Source organism: Schistocerca cancellata, chromosome 1 (genome assembly GCF_023864275.1).
Source record: "Schistocerca cancellata isolate TAMUIC-IGC-003103 chromosome 1, iqSchCanc2.1, whole genome shotgun sequence".
NCBI lineage: Eukaryota > Metazoa > Arthropoda > Insecta > Orthoptera > Acrididae > Schistocerca > Schistocerca cancellata.
The window spans coordinates 600,104,636-600,121,381 of record NC_064626.1 but is presented as its reverse complement, the minus strand read 5'-3'; the positions used below and the strand labels follow the sequence as shown (position 1 = coordinate 600,121,381).

General features: G+C 38.3%; 1 protein-coding gene across 1 annotated transcript in view; it reads right to left on the bottom strand.

The window, feature by feature from the left end:
• The window catches only part of LOC126182244 (uncharacterized), a 218,222-nt gene that overhangs the window by 159,738 nt on the left and 41,738 nt on the right, over window positions 1-16,746 (bottom strand). The window contains exon 3 of the mRNA XM_049924834.1: window positions 228-422. Coding sequence (XP_049780791.1) covers window positions 228-422 — 195 coding nt within the window. The remainder of the gene's footprint in view (window positions 1-227; window positions 423-16,746) is intronic.

Sequence of the window (16,746 nt, the reverse complement as noted above, 5' to 3'; positions counted from 1 at the left end):
CTAAACATTGTGCTTTGGATAAAGTAGGAACTGCATACTGCACATGAAATATTAAGCTCATAATTGAGCATTATACTGGGTTAGCAAACACAGTTCACATTCCTAAGCAGTGTCTACAAAATGCTTACAACTTTTTCTGATAATTATCTTTAAGAATGCAATTCATTCAAAATGAAAATTACAATGTAATTATAAAATAGGTAAGAAATTCAGAATGAATTTATAACCGATTGGCGAATGCAAGGTGCGCTTTCTTCCACGTTGGTTTCTTTTGGCTTGTGCTGTTTTTTCCGGTCCTCCAAATCCATTCTGTGACACAGGCAATGGACTTGCACTACTAGCTCCAGCACCCCTGCAAGATGCATTCCTCCCAGAGCTCTGTGATCCAGCTTTGGCTTCCCCTTTCAAGATTGTTGAATTCCCTGTAACAGCATCATAATAAATAACAACTTAACAACAAACATTCTCAATACTGTAAATCTTTGTTACCATGACACATTTATAGCATAAATAAATGGCTTTTGAAGAGAACAATATGAGAACACATTGTTTACCTCTAGTAGTAGTAGTAGTAGCGGCATAGGAGAACTTTATAAGCTAATGTGAACACTCATTCACATTTTTCACGGTGCTTTTTGCCAGGAAAATAATAGTGTTAGTGTGTTCATGACCCCCTCTGCACACGCACGCACGCACGCACGCACACACACACACACACACACACACACACACACACACAATTCTAAATACAGCATAAGCTGGCCAATTTGCAGGCTGCTGTTGTCTGTAGATGAAGTGTTGTCCTCCGCTCAAGCTGTCCATTAGTATATATGCTTATAGTGTACTGTAAATGATTTTCAGAGCAGATGCTGTGCTCACTATTCAAGGCCAATCACTGGATTCTTTTTTTACTAAATTTTGAGTATATGGTAAAGGTATGCATCTAATGGAATGAGGATTTACTTTACTTTCTGACTTGCTAATAACAATAGATCTATTGAAGGACACTTCTGTGACATAAATGTCTGGTTATCTTCGACAGCACACTTCACTCTTTCAAGTTGGCCTATTGCACATAATGCAGCAACTGCTACCTGACAGCCACTGCCTAGGAGTTCACATAAATGCATTCACCTAAGATCTACAGCATCTGCTATTGCTCTCACTTTGGCAAGGATTAGGCTATTTATTGTTGTTGTGCATACTTCAACCAAGAAGTTCTTTGACAAACTGAGTTAATATCCTGTTGTGCACACTCAATGAAAACACAGACACAGAGCCCAATTCTGATTTTCCTGTTGTGAGAGTCACAAAGGGCATTTGCTCATCAAAAGTAATACAATGGCTATTCAACTACATTTTTTCCAAAACTAGTTCTTTTTAATGCTTCCTTTTGTAAAAGGGTGCAAGAACTTAGTTGCTGCTGATGTCAATATCAGAAAATTTCAGACATAATGATAGTAAAGTTAGACATGTGACAATTGTTAATGCAGGCTACAGAATGAGGAATACTGAAGTACACTACTGGCTGCCAAAAATGCAACTCCATGAAGACAGTATGTAACAAACATGAAAATGAAAAGAAGTGTGAAAGGTGGTTGGATCTGCAAATGATTAGCATTTCAGTCCAACTGTAAAAGGCAAGTACGGGTAATGCCATTCTGTGAATAAGGAAAAGATTACACAGAGTGTTGCTTATTAAGAAATTGTATTTTAAGGTTTGTTTTTTGTGAGAATATTGTACTACATCTCATATTAAAAGGAGAAACATCAAGAAGCACCTGTCAGAATTCAACAGTGGTAGGATTGCGGTCTACCGAGACTGCATTTTATCGTCCTGTGATATTGCTGCTAGCATCGTTCAGGATCCCAAGACTGCCGTGCCAATATGGAATAGAACTGTTCACCAGAACCACACTCAGCACTATGCAGATCTCAATGATCCAACACGACTAGAACCTCAGAGGTCTGATCGTGTTCTCTCAGCTGTACAGGATTGCATAACCCTGCCAGGTACCTCAAAACAGAAAATGGGTTCGTTTGCTGCAACGCAAGGATCCCCATTGGCAGTCATGTGAAGAGCACCACAGACTGTTAGCATGACAACCATTGTTACGGTTTCCACTGATGTGACAGTGGAGAGAAATGAGCAGGCAGTGATACCTTCAATGATAATACTGGAGATAGGAGTGGCACCACATCACATTTTCAGATATTTCACATACAGCACCGTGGTAGGTTTATCTGTGTGTGGTATTTACACAGAGAATGCTGTCAAATTACATTTGTCATAATCATACGGACGTCACCTGGCACAACACTACGAGCTGCCGTAGGATACACGAGACAATACCTTCTGGTTCCTATTCCTGACAATTTGTACAGTAGGCATTTCATTTCCAATGTATTAAGTCTAGTGGCTAAGCCTCGTATTCAATGTCTCTGTGACATTATCTTTTGAAAATTTAATGCGAGACAGCGCATTGTCCACGCTGTCACAACCTACTTCAACTACTGCCCTGACTGGCATATTCTCCCGATCCATCATCCACTGAAAATATCCGGCACTGAGTTGCCGAGAGATTGGCACACCACTGATCACCAGCCACTGCGACTGATGAACTCTGGCACAGAACTGAAGCAGAATGGGATGAAGTACAAATATCTGCCCTCGAAGCTCAGTTCACTCAATGCTCAGCTGGGTTAGAGCCATTGTTTCTATCAGAGGTGGCAGCTCTGTGTACTACATACATCCCAAATGACCAAGAAATTTCACTGTGCATGTTTCTCACTGTTTGTACATGTACATGACAGAAAAAGTAACATCAAAATTAATTTCCCAAAAGAGCATAAAACAGTGAAAGGAGGAGGTACTTTTGTCTTAACTGACAGTCTATGTGCAGTCTTGTATGATACACAAGTAACATTCAGGACTACCTCAAAGGTGTGGAAATGTAGTTTTGAGAGTACAGGAGTAAAGAAGCCCAACGGAAAAAAAAAAAAAAAAAAAAAAAAAAAAAAAAAAAAAAAAAAAAAAAAAACAAAAAAACAAATTAGTGTCACACAGTAGTCAATCATCTTTAGTATTCACAGTAAAGTGAAAATTATAAAAGTCAATGAAGAAACAAAAGTGCAGAATGAAGAACTTGTTTTACAACGAAGCAACACTAATTAGTCTATCCATTCCTTCCATAATGTTCCCCAAGAGGATTAGTGCCTAATTTACAACCAAAATCTGAATTTGTGTCATTAATATTTCCCTCACAGTTTTTAACAAACTCCTGTTGTGAAGTAAATAGGTGTTACCAGATCAGATACTTATGACTACTCCTCCAACAAGATACTAAATCAAATTTCAAAGGAGAAGATTTATGGAGCATGGGGTTTCTTAAGATTTAATAATTGAGTTTAGTTTTAGTTGTTTGCAATTTGATTGAAGAAGAAGGAAAACTTCTGACAAAGTATATTATTCATCCAGTGTGATTTGAGTCATTAGATAAATCAGCATTTTCTGCAGAAAACTAGTGCATTCGCCTTGAAGCTAATGAGACATTACTGTGTTTAAGAGTCTTATTGGCACAATGGAAGTCAAGAAGTCAAGGTAGGTAGTTCACACGGTTAATGATGCAAGTAGTTGCGGCTCATGCATGCAATTAAAAATTAAATTTACTTGCTGTAACATTTCAAATGAGAATTTTTCAGAATACTTCATCAAGGTGATACAAAAAGTTAAGTGACTTTAGCTAGGTAACTCAATGCCACATCTAGAAGTAAGTGACCAATCATTAAGCTTCCAAATACTTCTTGCAATATTTTTGAAGATAACACCTTGCCTGCATATGCGATAATTTTTATTCATAAGAATGCATCGGTAATTCCAAACTGTAATAACAAAAAAAGAATACAGACTATTAGAAACTATGGCACCTTTCAAGAAAATCTGCACAAACCAATCAATTTCATGTGTAGTCTCAACTACAGTTGTAACCTGAAGAATTCGTTTTTGTAGACAAGCTTGAACACATCCAGACATCTTATGCTACTAGAAGGACTTCTTATACACAGAATAGGTAACGCGCTAAAGCACCGGTAGGAATACTACATATGTGACAAAGTCACACAGGAAGCAGATGACAATTCTTACAATAATCACTAGTTCTGAATTCAGGATGACAGGGTCCCAATGGTAAAAGTCAAATATCAGGTAAAGAATGACTTTATTGCTGATATCGTGTGTTTCAGAATTATCCATCATCAGATATCTACCAAAAAATCAGATACAAAAATATTTTATAAAATGTAAAAATGGATGGCTGTAGCACTCCACTTTGATTGAAAACACCTGGCACAAACTACAATACACCTATCCAGGAGCGATTGTTGCACATAGATATAGCATTTCCAGTTGTATGTGTAACAAATATTCTCAGACTGCTGACATAATTTTGCAGTGTGTGGACCAAGTAGACATTTTTGCCGGCAGGTGGCGATACAGAATGTATAGTTGCACCACATTGCATCAACTACTATACATTTATTATATTGTGACCTGATGGCTGTGAATCAAATAATCATAAAGAAATATTTTCTATTTACAACTGGTAACGACTTTACAGTGATAAAAGGTTACACAAAATATTTGTTAAATTCAGGAGTATTACGTGGGACCACACATCGTCAGAAGTTACAGTCACAACAGGTGTCCAATATGACATGAGACATAAAATTAAAAATACAACATCAGTACCAACATACACTGCAAACTGAAATACAGGTAGTAAAATGGGGGAAGGGAAATACAACAGTCATATTGCAATTAGGATTGTCTGTCAGATTCAATTCCGATTCCAGAATTTACCCAATATGTGCTGTTGTACTTACATCAAACAGAAGAACACTTTTCTGATAATGAGCACAACCAGCTTTTTAATGACAAACAGAAAGTATTTTAGTACAAACAAAAATCAATCATGAGGGAAGGGGGGGAGAGGGACGACACATCATATCTATACAACTAAGAAATATTATTTGGTTCTACATATCGTCAAATGTTAAAAATTGTAGTGTCAGGTGATGCTTCTCAAAAGTTATAAACTCACAAGTATAAAATACATAGTGTAATTATGTGTGAACCATACAACATAAGACACACACAGTAGAAATTTGGGGATGGAGGGGGAGGGGGGGAAAAGGGGGGGGGGGAGAGAAAATCAGTATTTTATGAAACATAAGAATTATTATTTTAGTAAAGACACAATTCAGTCATCGGATATTACAGATCAGCCACATAAAACTAAGAAACATAACTTGGTGCTGCACACTGTCAAATGTCAAAAAGCAAAATGTCTTGCGACACTTTACAAAAGTTGTAAACCAAAAATATAAAATACATAGTGTAATGGTTCATTACAAGCCATAAAATATGAACTATAGGCAGTAGAAGTTAGAGGGGGGAGAGGGAGAGTTCGTTTGACTCTATGTGCAAGATTGTTAGAGACTTTTCAATCGTATCTCAATAATTCTTCTGATCACTGAGATGACAACCCACAGCAGTAGTGTTTTTATAACAATGTTTCCTGAATCTAGTTAAAAAGTCATGTCCTGTCTGCCTAACATAAACACTGTAACAGGATCCACACGTAATTTCATATACTTCTGACTTTGTATACTTATTCTGCTTATTGTCAAAAGATGTATGAAAAACTATTTAAAGTTCCTTGTGTGCCTGGAAGCCAATATGTATTTTGGCTTTCTTAAATGCACTCGAAATGCGTTCATGGAAATGTCCTGTACAGGATACAATACAAATTTATGTGGATTCTCAGGAGGACCCAGAATAACATTTTTCCTTGTTTTTGAAAAACGATTCACAGATGTTAAGTATGATACATTCAGTATAAATGTTTTTCAGACCTATTTGTGTGATACATAAATTTCTTTTCTAACACTTGCTGGGCTTAAGTCAAGTTTAGCTAACCTGTTTAACACTGACAGAAAGAAAGCAAACTTATGTATGTGTGAATTAATAGTTACAACTCTAGTGGATAGTTTTCTGAAAATATCTAAACAAAAAAATCTGCAGGTTGCCTAGTAATATTCAAAACTAAGTAGTTAAGACTCTACAGTGACAAAATTCAAGAAGGGTAGCTACCCACCATATAGTGGAAAACATACACGACCATTGTCTCTGGCTGTTGAGGCCTCCCTCCCTCCCCTCCCCTACCCCAATCACAAAATTAAATTTCTTCTTTGTCATATATTATATGGTTGAGATGTAATTACACTATGTACTTTATACTTTGAGTTCATAACTTTTGTAAAGGATCACAAGACGCTATGATTTTCACATTTAACAACACACTAAAACAAATACCATTTCTTAGTTATATGGACACGACATGTAATCTCCCATACAACTGACTTTTGTTTATACTAAAATACTACTATTTTTCATAAAAAAACTCGTTGTGCTCATTAGCAGAAAATTATTCTTCTATTTGATGTAAATACAACAGGACATATTGGACACTTTTCTGGTACCAAAACTGAGACTGACAGATGTACTGTCCTACTTGTAACAAAAATACTGTATTCCTCTTCCCCTATTTTACTGCCTGTATTTCAATGTGTGGCATATATTTGTATTGCTATTGTATATTTTAGTTTTAAGCTATTTGTCAAATTGCACAGTGGTGATTGTAGCTTCTGACGATGTGTCATGTAATACTCTAAAATTTAACAAATATTTCTTATAATGCTTTAACATTGTAAAATCATTACCAGTTGTATAATGAGAATATTTCTTTTATAATAAGTTAATTCACAGCCATCAGACACACAGTATAATAAATGTACAGTAGTTGATGCACCTTGGCATCACTACACATCTTGTAATGCCACCTGGTGGTAAAAAATCTATGTGCAGCAATTGCTACTGGGTAGATGTATTCTAGTTTGTGCCAGATGTTTTCAATCAAAAGGGAATGCTACAGCCATCCATTACTACATTTTATAAAATATTCATGTATCTGATTTTTTGAAGATATCTGATGATGGGTAAATTCTTAAATGCATCATAAGAGCAATAAAATCATTCCTTACCTGATGTTTGACTTTTACCATTGCATCTCAGTCAGCCTGAATGCAGAACTACTGATTATGGTAGGAATAATGTCCAGATGCACAGAAGACAATCTTCCCTGTAACATGAGCACATTACGATTATGTGAGTGATCCTTCTCTGCAGCAGCTGCCAACATTATTTTGATTTTTTCTATAATTTGAAAAACTCACTCTATTTTTTTTCTAAATGACATATTTTAATGTTTTTTTTTTCCCCATGACACCTGCTTTTCTTTTCACTGTCAGAAAGACTGGAATCAAACTCTCTCTGTAGAAATTCATCAGTTTCACTTACTCAGGCTTCTTGAAGTGGGTCCTAGAACTTAGGGAATGAATTAGTGCTGTTTGCTTTCTTTAATATCCAGTTCTAATGTCACTCTTCTTTTTAAGTTGGCCTCCTGTTAATGGTCAATAAATAACACATTCCAAATAGACATCCTTTCCTGCACTTGCAATGATATCAGTTACAAGCTACTGAAATAATTTTTTTAACGAATATTAATGTTGATTTTCATTTTCTTGTGTAATAAGATGAATAGTTTGCCATCAACGTCAATGGCTTGCAAAGTGAAAAAGCACAGAACAACAGTTTTTTTTTTAAATGAAAGAAAAGAAATCCCCCCCCCCCCACAAACACACACACAAACACACACACACACACACACACACACACACACACACACACACACACACACACCAATGCATGCATGTGCACACAGAGTCTATACAAACAAAATTTTATTGTCACTCCTAAACACCTTATATATTCCTCTAATTCAAGTGGACATTAATTTTCTGATAGTTTTCAATTAGTACCTGCTATTCACAGGTACCCCCCCAATGAACCACGGACCTTGCCGTTGGTGGGGAGGCTTGCGTGCCTCAGTTATACAGATGGCCGTACCGTAGGTGGAACCACAACGGAGGGGTATCTGTTGAGGGGCCAGACAAACGTGTGGTTCCTGAAGAGGGGCAGCAGCCTTTTCAGTAGTTGCAGGGGCAACAGTCTGGATGATTGACTGATCTGGCCTTGCAACAATAACCAAAATGGCCTTGCTGTGCTGGTACTGCGAACAGCTAAAAGCAAGGGGAAACTACAGCCGTAATTTTTCCCGAGGGCATGCAGCATTACTGTATGGTTAAATGATGATGGCGTCCTCTTGGATAAAATATTCCGGAGGTTAAATAGTCCCCCATTTGGATCTCCGGGTGGGGACTACTCAAGAGGACGTTGTTCTCAGGAAAAAGAAAACTGGCGTTCCACGGATCGGAGCGTGGAATGTCAGATCCCTTAACCGAGCAGGTAGGTTAGAAAATTTAAAAAGGGAAATGGATAGGTTAAAGTTAGATATAGTGGGAATTAGTGAAATTCGGTGGCAGGAGGAACAAGACTTTTGGCCAGGTCAATACAGGGTTATAAATACAAAATCAAATAGTGGTAATGCAGGAGTAGGTTCAATAATGAATAAAAAAATAGGCGTGCGGGTAAGCTACTACAAACAGCATAGTGAACGCATTATTGTGGCCAAGATAGACACAAAGCCCACGCCTGCTACAGTAGTACAAGTTTATATGCCAACTAGCTCTGCAGAGGATGAAGAAATTGATGAAATGTATGATGAGATAAAAGAAATTGTTCAGATAGTGAAGGGAGACGAAAATTTAATAGTCATGGGTGACTGGAATTCGAGTGTAGGAGAAGGGAGAGAAGGAAACATAGTAGGTGAATATGGATTGGGGGTAAGAAATGAAAGAGGAAGCCGTCTGGTAGAATTTTGCACAGAGCATAACTTAATCATAGCTAATACTTGGTTCAAGAATCATAAAAGAAGGTTGTATACATGGAAGAATCCCGGAGATACTAAAAGGTATCAGATAGATTATATAATGGTAAGAGAGAGATTTAGGAACCAGGTTTTAAATTGTAAGACATTTCCAGGGGCAGATGTGGACTCCGACCACAATCTACTGGTTATGAACTGCAGATTAAAATTGAAGAAACTGCAAAAAGGTGGGAATTTAAGGAGATGGGACCTGGATAAACTGAAAGAACCAGAGGTTGTACAGAGTTTCAGGGAGAGCATAAGGGAACAATTGACAGCAGTGGGGGAAAGAAGTACAGTAGAAGAAGAATGGGTAACTCTGAGGGATGAAGTAGTGAAGGCAGCAGAGGATCAAGTAGGTAAAAAGACAAGGGCTAGTAGAAATCCTTGGGTAACAGAAGAAATATTGAATTTAATTGATGAAAGGAGAAAATATAAAAATGCAGTAAATGAAGCAGGCAAAAAGGAATACAAACGTCTCAAAAATGAGATTGACATGAAGTGCAAAATGGCTAAGAAGGCATGGCTAGAGGACAAATGTAAGGATGTAGAGGCTTATCTCACTAGGGGTAAGATAGATATTGCCTACAGGAAAATTAAAGAGACCTTTGGAGAAAAGAGAACCACTTGTATGAATATCAAGAGCTCAGATGGAAACCCAGTTCTAACCAAAGAAGGGAAAGCAGAAAGATGGAAGGAGTATATAGAGGGTCTATACAAGGGCGATGTACTTGAGGACAATATTATGGAAATGGAAGAGAACGTAGACAAAGAGGAAATGGGAGATACGATACCGCGTGAAGAGTTTGACAGAGCACTGAAAGACTTGACTCGAAACAAGGCCCCGGGAGTACACAACATTCCATTAGAACTACTGACAGCCTTGGGAGAGCCAGTCCTGACAAAACTCTACCATCTGGTGAGCAAGATGTATGAGACAGGCGAAGTACCCTCAGACTTCAAGAAGAATATAATAATTACAATCCCAAAGAAAGCAGGTGTTGACAGATGTGAAAATTACCGAATTATCAATTTAATAAGTCACAGCTGCAAAATACTAACACAAATTCTTTACAGATGAATGGAAAAACTGGTAGAAGCCTACCTCGGGGAACATCAGTTTGGATTCCGTAGAAATATTGGAACACGTGAGGCAATACTGACCTTACGACTTATCTTAGAAGAAAGATTAAGGAAAGGCACACCTACGTTTCTAGCATTTGTAGACTTGGAGAAAGCTTTTGACAATGTTGACTGGAACACTCTCTTTCAAATTCTGAAGGTGACAGGGGTAAAATATAGGGAGCGAAAGGCTATTTACAATTTGTACAGAAACCAGATGGCAATTATAAGAGTCGAGGGGTATGAAAGGGAAGCAGTGGTTGGGAAGGGAGTGAGACAGGGTTGTAGCCTCTCCCCGATGTTATTCAATCTGTATATTGAGCAAGCAGTAAAGGAAACAAAAGAAAAATTCGAAGCAGGTATTAAAATCCATGGAGAAGAAATAAAAACTTTAAGGTTTGCCGATGACATTTTAATACTGTCAGAGACAGCAAAGGACTTGGAAAAGCAGTTGAACGGAATGGACAGTGTCTTGAAAAGAGGATATAAGATGAACATAAACAAAAGCAAAACGAGGATAATGGAATGTAGTCGAATTAAGTCAGGTGACGTTGGGGATATTAGATTAGGAAATGAGACACTTAAAGTAGTAAAGGAGGTTTGCTATTTGGGGAGCAAAATAACTGATGATGGTCGAAGTAGAGAAGATATAAAATGTAGACTGGCAATGGCAAGGAAAGCGTTTCTGAAGCAGAGAAATTTGTTAACATCGAGTATAGATTTAAGTGTCAGGAAGTCGTTTCTGAAAGTGTTTGTATGGAGTGTAGCCATGTATGGAAGTGAAACATGGACGATAAATAGTTTGGACAGGAAGAGAATAGAAGCTTTCGAAATGTGGTGCTACAGAAGAATGCTGAAGATTAGATGGGTAGATCACATAACTAATGAGGAGGTATTGAATAGAATTGGGGAGACGAGGAGTCTATGGCACAACTTGACGAGAAGAAGAGATCGGTTGGTAGGACATGTTCTGAGGCATCAAGGGATCACAAATTTAGCATTGGAGGGCAGCGTGGAGGGTAAAAATTGTAGAGGGGGACCAAGAGTTGAATACACTAAGCAGATTCAGAAGGATGTAGGTTGTATTAGGTACTGGGAGATGAAGAAATTTGCACAGGATAGGGTAACATGGAGAGCTGCATCAAACCAGTCTCAGGACTGAAGACCTCAACAACAATAACAACATTCACAGGTAAATTCAGTTTATCTCACAACTTATATTATGAATAAAGCTTATTATTGGAAATATGTTGTCTTGATTCTAATTACAATATACTATCAATAACAAAATTCAGCCAGCTCAACTGTAGCTGGAACAATTTCCATCCAGCTTCAGGTCGGTGATATACATGCTGCAAATCAGGTTTCTGAAGGAAAGATGGTATTGCAGTAAGAATGAAGCTATAACTTTTTATAGCTAAATATAAAATGAAAGGACACAGTGATACCAACTACATCCCAAGCATAGGTTGATCGTCAGTGGAGTTGGCATGTTTATAGGCGTAAATAATATGGTCATTTCTAGTAGGGTTAGTACAAATTTGTAATGCAAAATAGTTTGGATGAAGTGGATCAAACGTGATAACTAGATTTTTCTATAGAACCCCTTCCTCAGTAACACTATTGGCAGAAAATGTTAGGGAAAACTTGGAGAAGATTTGCATAAATTTCCTGGTCACGTTACAGTGTCAGATGGAGATTTCCACTTCAAGCTATAGACTTAAAAGAGTCTCACGAGATTTGGGTGCGTAGTGGGGACAGGGAATCATTTCTAAATACCTTATCCCAAAACTGTCTTGAGCAGTTGATCAGAGAACTGACTTGTGAAGGTAATGTCTTAGATCTTCTGATCACCAACAAGCCTGAACTTTTATTAGGCTCGGTTAACATGAAACAGAGAATCATGATCATAAAGCTGTTACACCATTGCAAATATTGTTGTAAATAGGCATATAAAGTAAGGTAGGAAGATATTTCGGCTTAGTATGTGCAACGAAAAACAGACTTCAAATTTCCAGAGTGGTTACGACGTAAGATTCATATCGAGGACTGAAAATATGGAGCATAAATGGACAGGTTCAAGAGTACTGCCCAATGCATCTAACACAGGTATGTGCCAAACAAAGTTGTGAGCGATGGGAAAGACCCTTCGTGGTCTGACAGAAATGTTTGAAGGCTGCTCCAAAAGCAAACTGGAAATTTATACGTAGGCAAATCCCACAGAAAAACTAAAACTGAACACAGCCAAAATTAATGTAAGGAGAGTCTTATGTGAAGCATTCAACAAATTCTATCTACAGCAAACCCTAAGAAGTTCTCTTCTCACATTGAAACAGTAAACAGATCAAAGCCATTTGTTCAGACACACTGTGACATTGAAAGGGAAGAAAGAATGCTGAAATACTAAACTTTAGTTTCCAAAACTGTTTAATGAAGAAGACTGAACCACAGTTCCTGCATTAAATCATTGGACAAACATCAGAGTGAAATATGAAAATCATTAAGCATGGGATAAAAAATCAACTAAAATTGCTCAACAGAGGAAAGCCACTACATCTGTGGGACACCAATACAATTATACACACACAGATTATGTGAAAGAACTGGCTCCTCTTCTAGCAGCAGTGTGTGGTAGGTTCTGCAGTAGCAAAACATTCCTGGTGATTGAAGAAAAGCATAGGTCATTCTTATTTTCAACAAAGGCTGTCGAACAAAAGTTCAAAATTATTTGCCTATATTGCCAACGCTGGCCTACTGTAGAATTTTGGAACATGTTTTATGACATTACTGAAGACTGAAAATCTGCTCTGTAGGAACCAACATGAATTTTGCAAACAATGTCGTGTGAAATCCAGCTCACTCCATTCGTTCATGAGACGAGACACAGTATACACCAGTGAAAATGCTGATGCTATGTTCCTTGACTTCTGGAAGCAGCTAGATACAGTTCTGCACTGCCACCTAAGGAACAAAATACAAAATGTCACATCAGTCACGTGGTTGGACTGAAGAGTTCCTAGCAAACAGAGCACAACATGCCATTTTCAACAGAGAGGAATCTTCAGATGTGTAAGCAACTTTGGGTCTAACCTGAGGTACTGCTATAGGTCTGTTACTATTCACACTATATACATTGAAGCGCCAAAGAAAGTGGTATAGGAATGCGTATTCAAATACTGAGATATGTAAACAGCCATAGTACAGCAATGCAGTCGCCAATGTCTATATAAGACTACAAGTGTCTGGCACAGTTGTTAGATCAGTTACTGCTGCTAAAATGGCAGGTTATCAAGATTAAAGTTAGTTTGAACATGGTGTTATAGTTGGCACATGAGCGATGGGACACAGCATCTCCAAGGCAGCAATGAATTGGGGATTTTCCCATATGACCATTTCACAAGTGTACCGTGAATATCAGCAATCTGGTAAAACATCAAATCTCGGACATCTCTGCGGTCAGAAAAAGATCCTGCAAAAATGGGACCAACTAGGACTGAAAAGTATCATTCGACGTGATAGAATTGCAACTCCTCTGCAAACTGCTGTAGATTTAAATGCTGGGCCATCAACGAATGTCAGCATGCGAACCATTCAACGAAACATCATCGATATGGGCTTTTGGAGCTGAAGGCCCAGTCCTGTACCCTCGATGCCTGCACAACACAATGCTTTACACCTCGCCTGGACCCGTCAACACTGAAATTGGACTGTTGATGACTGGAAACATGTTGCATGGTCAGATGAGTCTCGTTTCAAATTGTATCAAGTGGATGGACGTGTACGGGTATGGAGAAAACCTCATGAATCCGTGGACCCTGCATGTCAGCAGGGGACTGATCAAGCTGGTGGAGGCTCTGTCATGGTGGGGGCCGCATGCAGTTGGAGTAATATAGGACCCCTGATATGTCTAAATACAACTCTGACAGGTGACACATACGCATGCATCCTGTCTGATCACCTGCATCCATTCATGTCCATTGTGCATTCCAACCGACTTGGCTAATTCCAGCAGGACAATGCGACACTCCACAGTCCAGAATTGCTACAGAGTGGCTCCAGGAACACTATTCTGAGTTTAAACACTTCCACTGCCCACCAAACTCTCCAGACATGAACATTACGAAGCATACCTGGGATGCCTTGCAATATGCTGTTTAGAAGAAATATCCATGCTCTCGTACTCGCACAGATTTACGAACAGTCCTGCAGGAATCATGGCGTCAGTTCCTTCCAGCACTATTTCAGACATTAGTGGAGTCCACGCCACATTGTGTTGCGGCACTTCTGCTTGCTTGCGAGGGCCCTAAACGATATTAGGCTGGTGTACTAGTTTCTTTGGCTCTTCCATGTATAAATGGCCTAGTGGTATCATCAGAAGTCCCATAAGACTTTTTGCAGATGATGCCGTTACATAGTCACAATACTAGAAAACTGTAGAAAATTGCAGGGAGATCTACAGATGATCGATGCTTGCTGCAGAGATTTGCAGTTGACTCTAGACATAAAGGAACATAATGTATAGCGCATACCTAGGGAGAAAGGTACGTTATGGTATGATTATATGATTGCAGAACAATCACTAAAACAAACATAATATTCTATTACAGACACCATGTTTTTATGGAATACATAGTTCAGTACATTCCTGGTTTATTTCTTATTTATGGAAGAGAATGCAGAAAGTGATTCATTATGTGACATGGTCAAATTTGGAGACAAAACAATGTGAAAACAGTGGATTCAGAAAAACCCTTAATAGTCAAGACAGCAAATGTAATTTTACTGATTACTAGTTTTGGCTTATCTAAAAGCTATCTTCAGATCTGTGATATAGAATATAGCATCTAAGGAGTACAGAAATGTTAAATTGTTAACATAAAAGTTCCAGCTCACAATACATACCATAACAAATGTTAGCAAACAGAAGTATATCTAACTCTTTTGTTCTGTATAATTAATTATTCATGTTGTCATTATATTAACTGTTCATTGGTTCTGCTAAGAGAAGACTTAGTTATTAGCGCCATCTGGCAGAACTTGGCTTCCTGTAAGCCTTGACGCACAGCATCTGTTAGTCTTATGCCTGCCACAGCATGAGACTGACTTGTCTACCGAGGCTTGTGTCATGAGCAACACATGATGTTTATGTTTGCATATGGACTTTACATACTTCCTGATGTAAAACAGGACCTCATTCTACAGAGTTCACAACAGTCCCTGCTTATCAAGTTACTTTAGAATAATGTAATGTGGCAAGCACGCTCTCAAGTGTTCACAGACAAAAACTATGTGATTCTGTCAGTGCGCATTACATATGACAACGTTTTGTTGTGGGTAAGAGTTGTAGCTGGGGTAAGCCAATCAAGTGTACAATGAATTCTGAAGGCTGCTAAGTGGAAAGTGTACATGCACCACAAGGAAGAATGGTTTGCAAGGATGGTTAACTGGTCTGACGAGGCGCAATTCAAAATGAACGGTACTGTAAACTGACATAACTGCATGTACTGGGCTCTTGAAAATTCTCACGTTCATGTGGACAAACATGTTAATCTATGAGGTGTTAATCTTCGGTGTGGTCTGTCATCAGGGGCATGGTGGATTGGCTCATTCTTTTTTGAAGGCACTGCAACTGATTGGGTGTATCTTCATACACTGCAAACATCAATTTTACCTGCCACCCGAGAGGCATTAGCAAATGAAAATTTTATCTACAACAATATGGTGCTCTGCCTCACTACCACAGAGTTGTCAGAGCCTACTTGGATGAAAATCACCCTGAATGATGACTAGGTCGAAGAGGAGCTGTTGGGTATCCACCACAGTCTCCAAACCTTACACCTCTTCACGTCTACCTATGGGTAACCTTTTTGTTAGTCAGCAACTGAAAATTGTCTCAGCACTGAAAATTGTAAGTCATTTAAAAAAGAGAACTTCTGAGCTAGCACAGGCAGCCATTAACAGGCGAGAGTGAAACGAATACAAAAATCAACAAATCAGTCAATTATGTATTGATGTTTTCAAACAATAAATTTTACATAAAAAAGAATTTGAAAATAAAATGAAAGGAAAATAGACTACTTATTCAATGCTGTTAATTGTAAGCACTGAATGGCTTTTCTGGTAAATCATTAGTCTCTGTCACAACTGCACAAAATATGACCCCTTTTAGAGGTCCTTACTTTTGGTTGAAAATATTTTGAAAAAATGAATTAATGTACTTACCTTGCAGGTGCAAGTTTGGTTGGTGGGTTTGTTTGTTTGTTTGGGGTATAAAGATACCAAACTACAGGTCATCAGTACCCTTTTCATCATGCAAACAAGGCCCAAGTTAAAACAATTCCCAAAAGTAGTTGGGGAAAGGAAAAGGGCAGAAAAGTAATGGGGAACCACACGAAAAGAGAAAAGGAAAGAATCTAACCAAAAGGATAAAACGTACAATAAAAGGAAAAGTAGTGGAATGTATTAAAATAATATAGTAGATGGCCAAGGCTGGCTGATCACAGGAATCAACAATGACAAGCCAGCCACTCTGCAACATACCAAAATCTCCAGCCCAAAAGAGAAGGCGAGATGAACACACATAAGGACAAGAAGAACACCAAGGCAAACAAATAGCCACGAAAGAGTGAGAAAGAGGTAAAATGGAGGCAGAGAGGGAGGCCTGGGAGAGAAGGCCAGA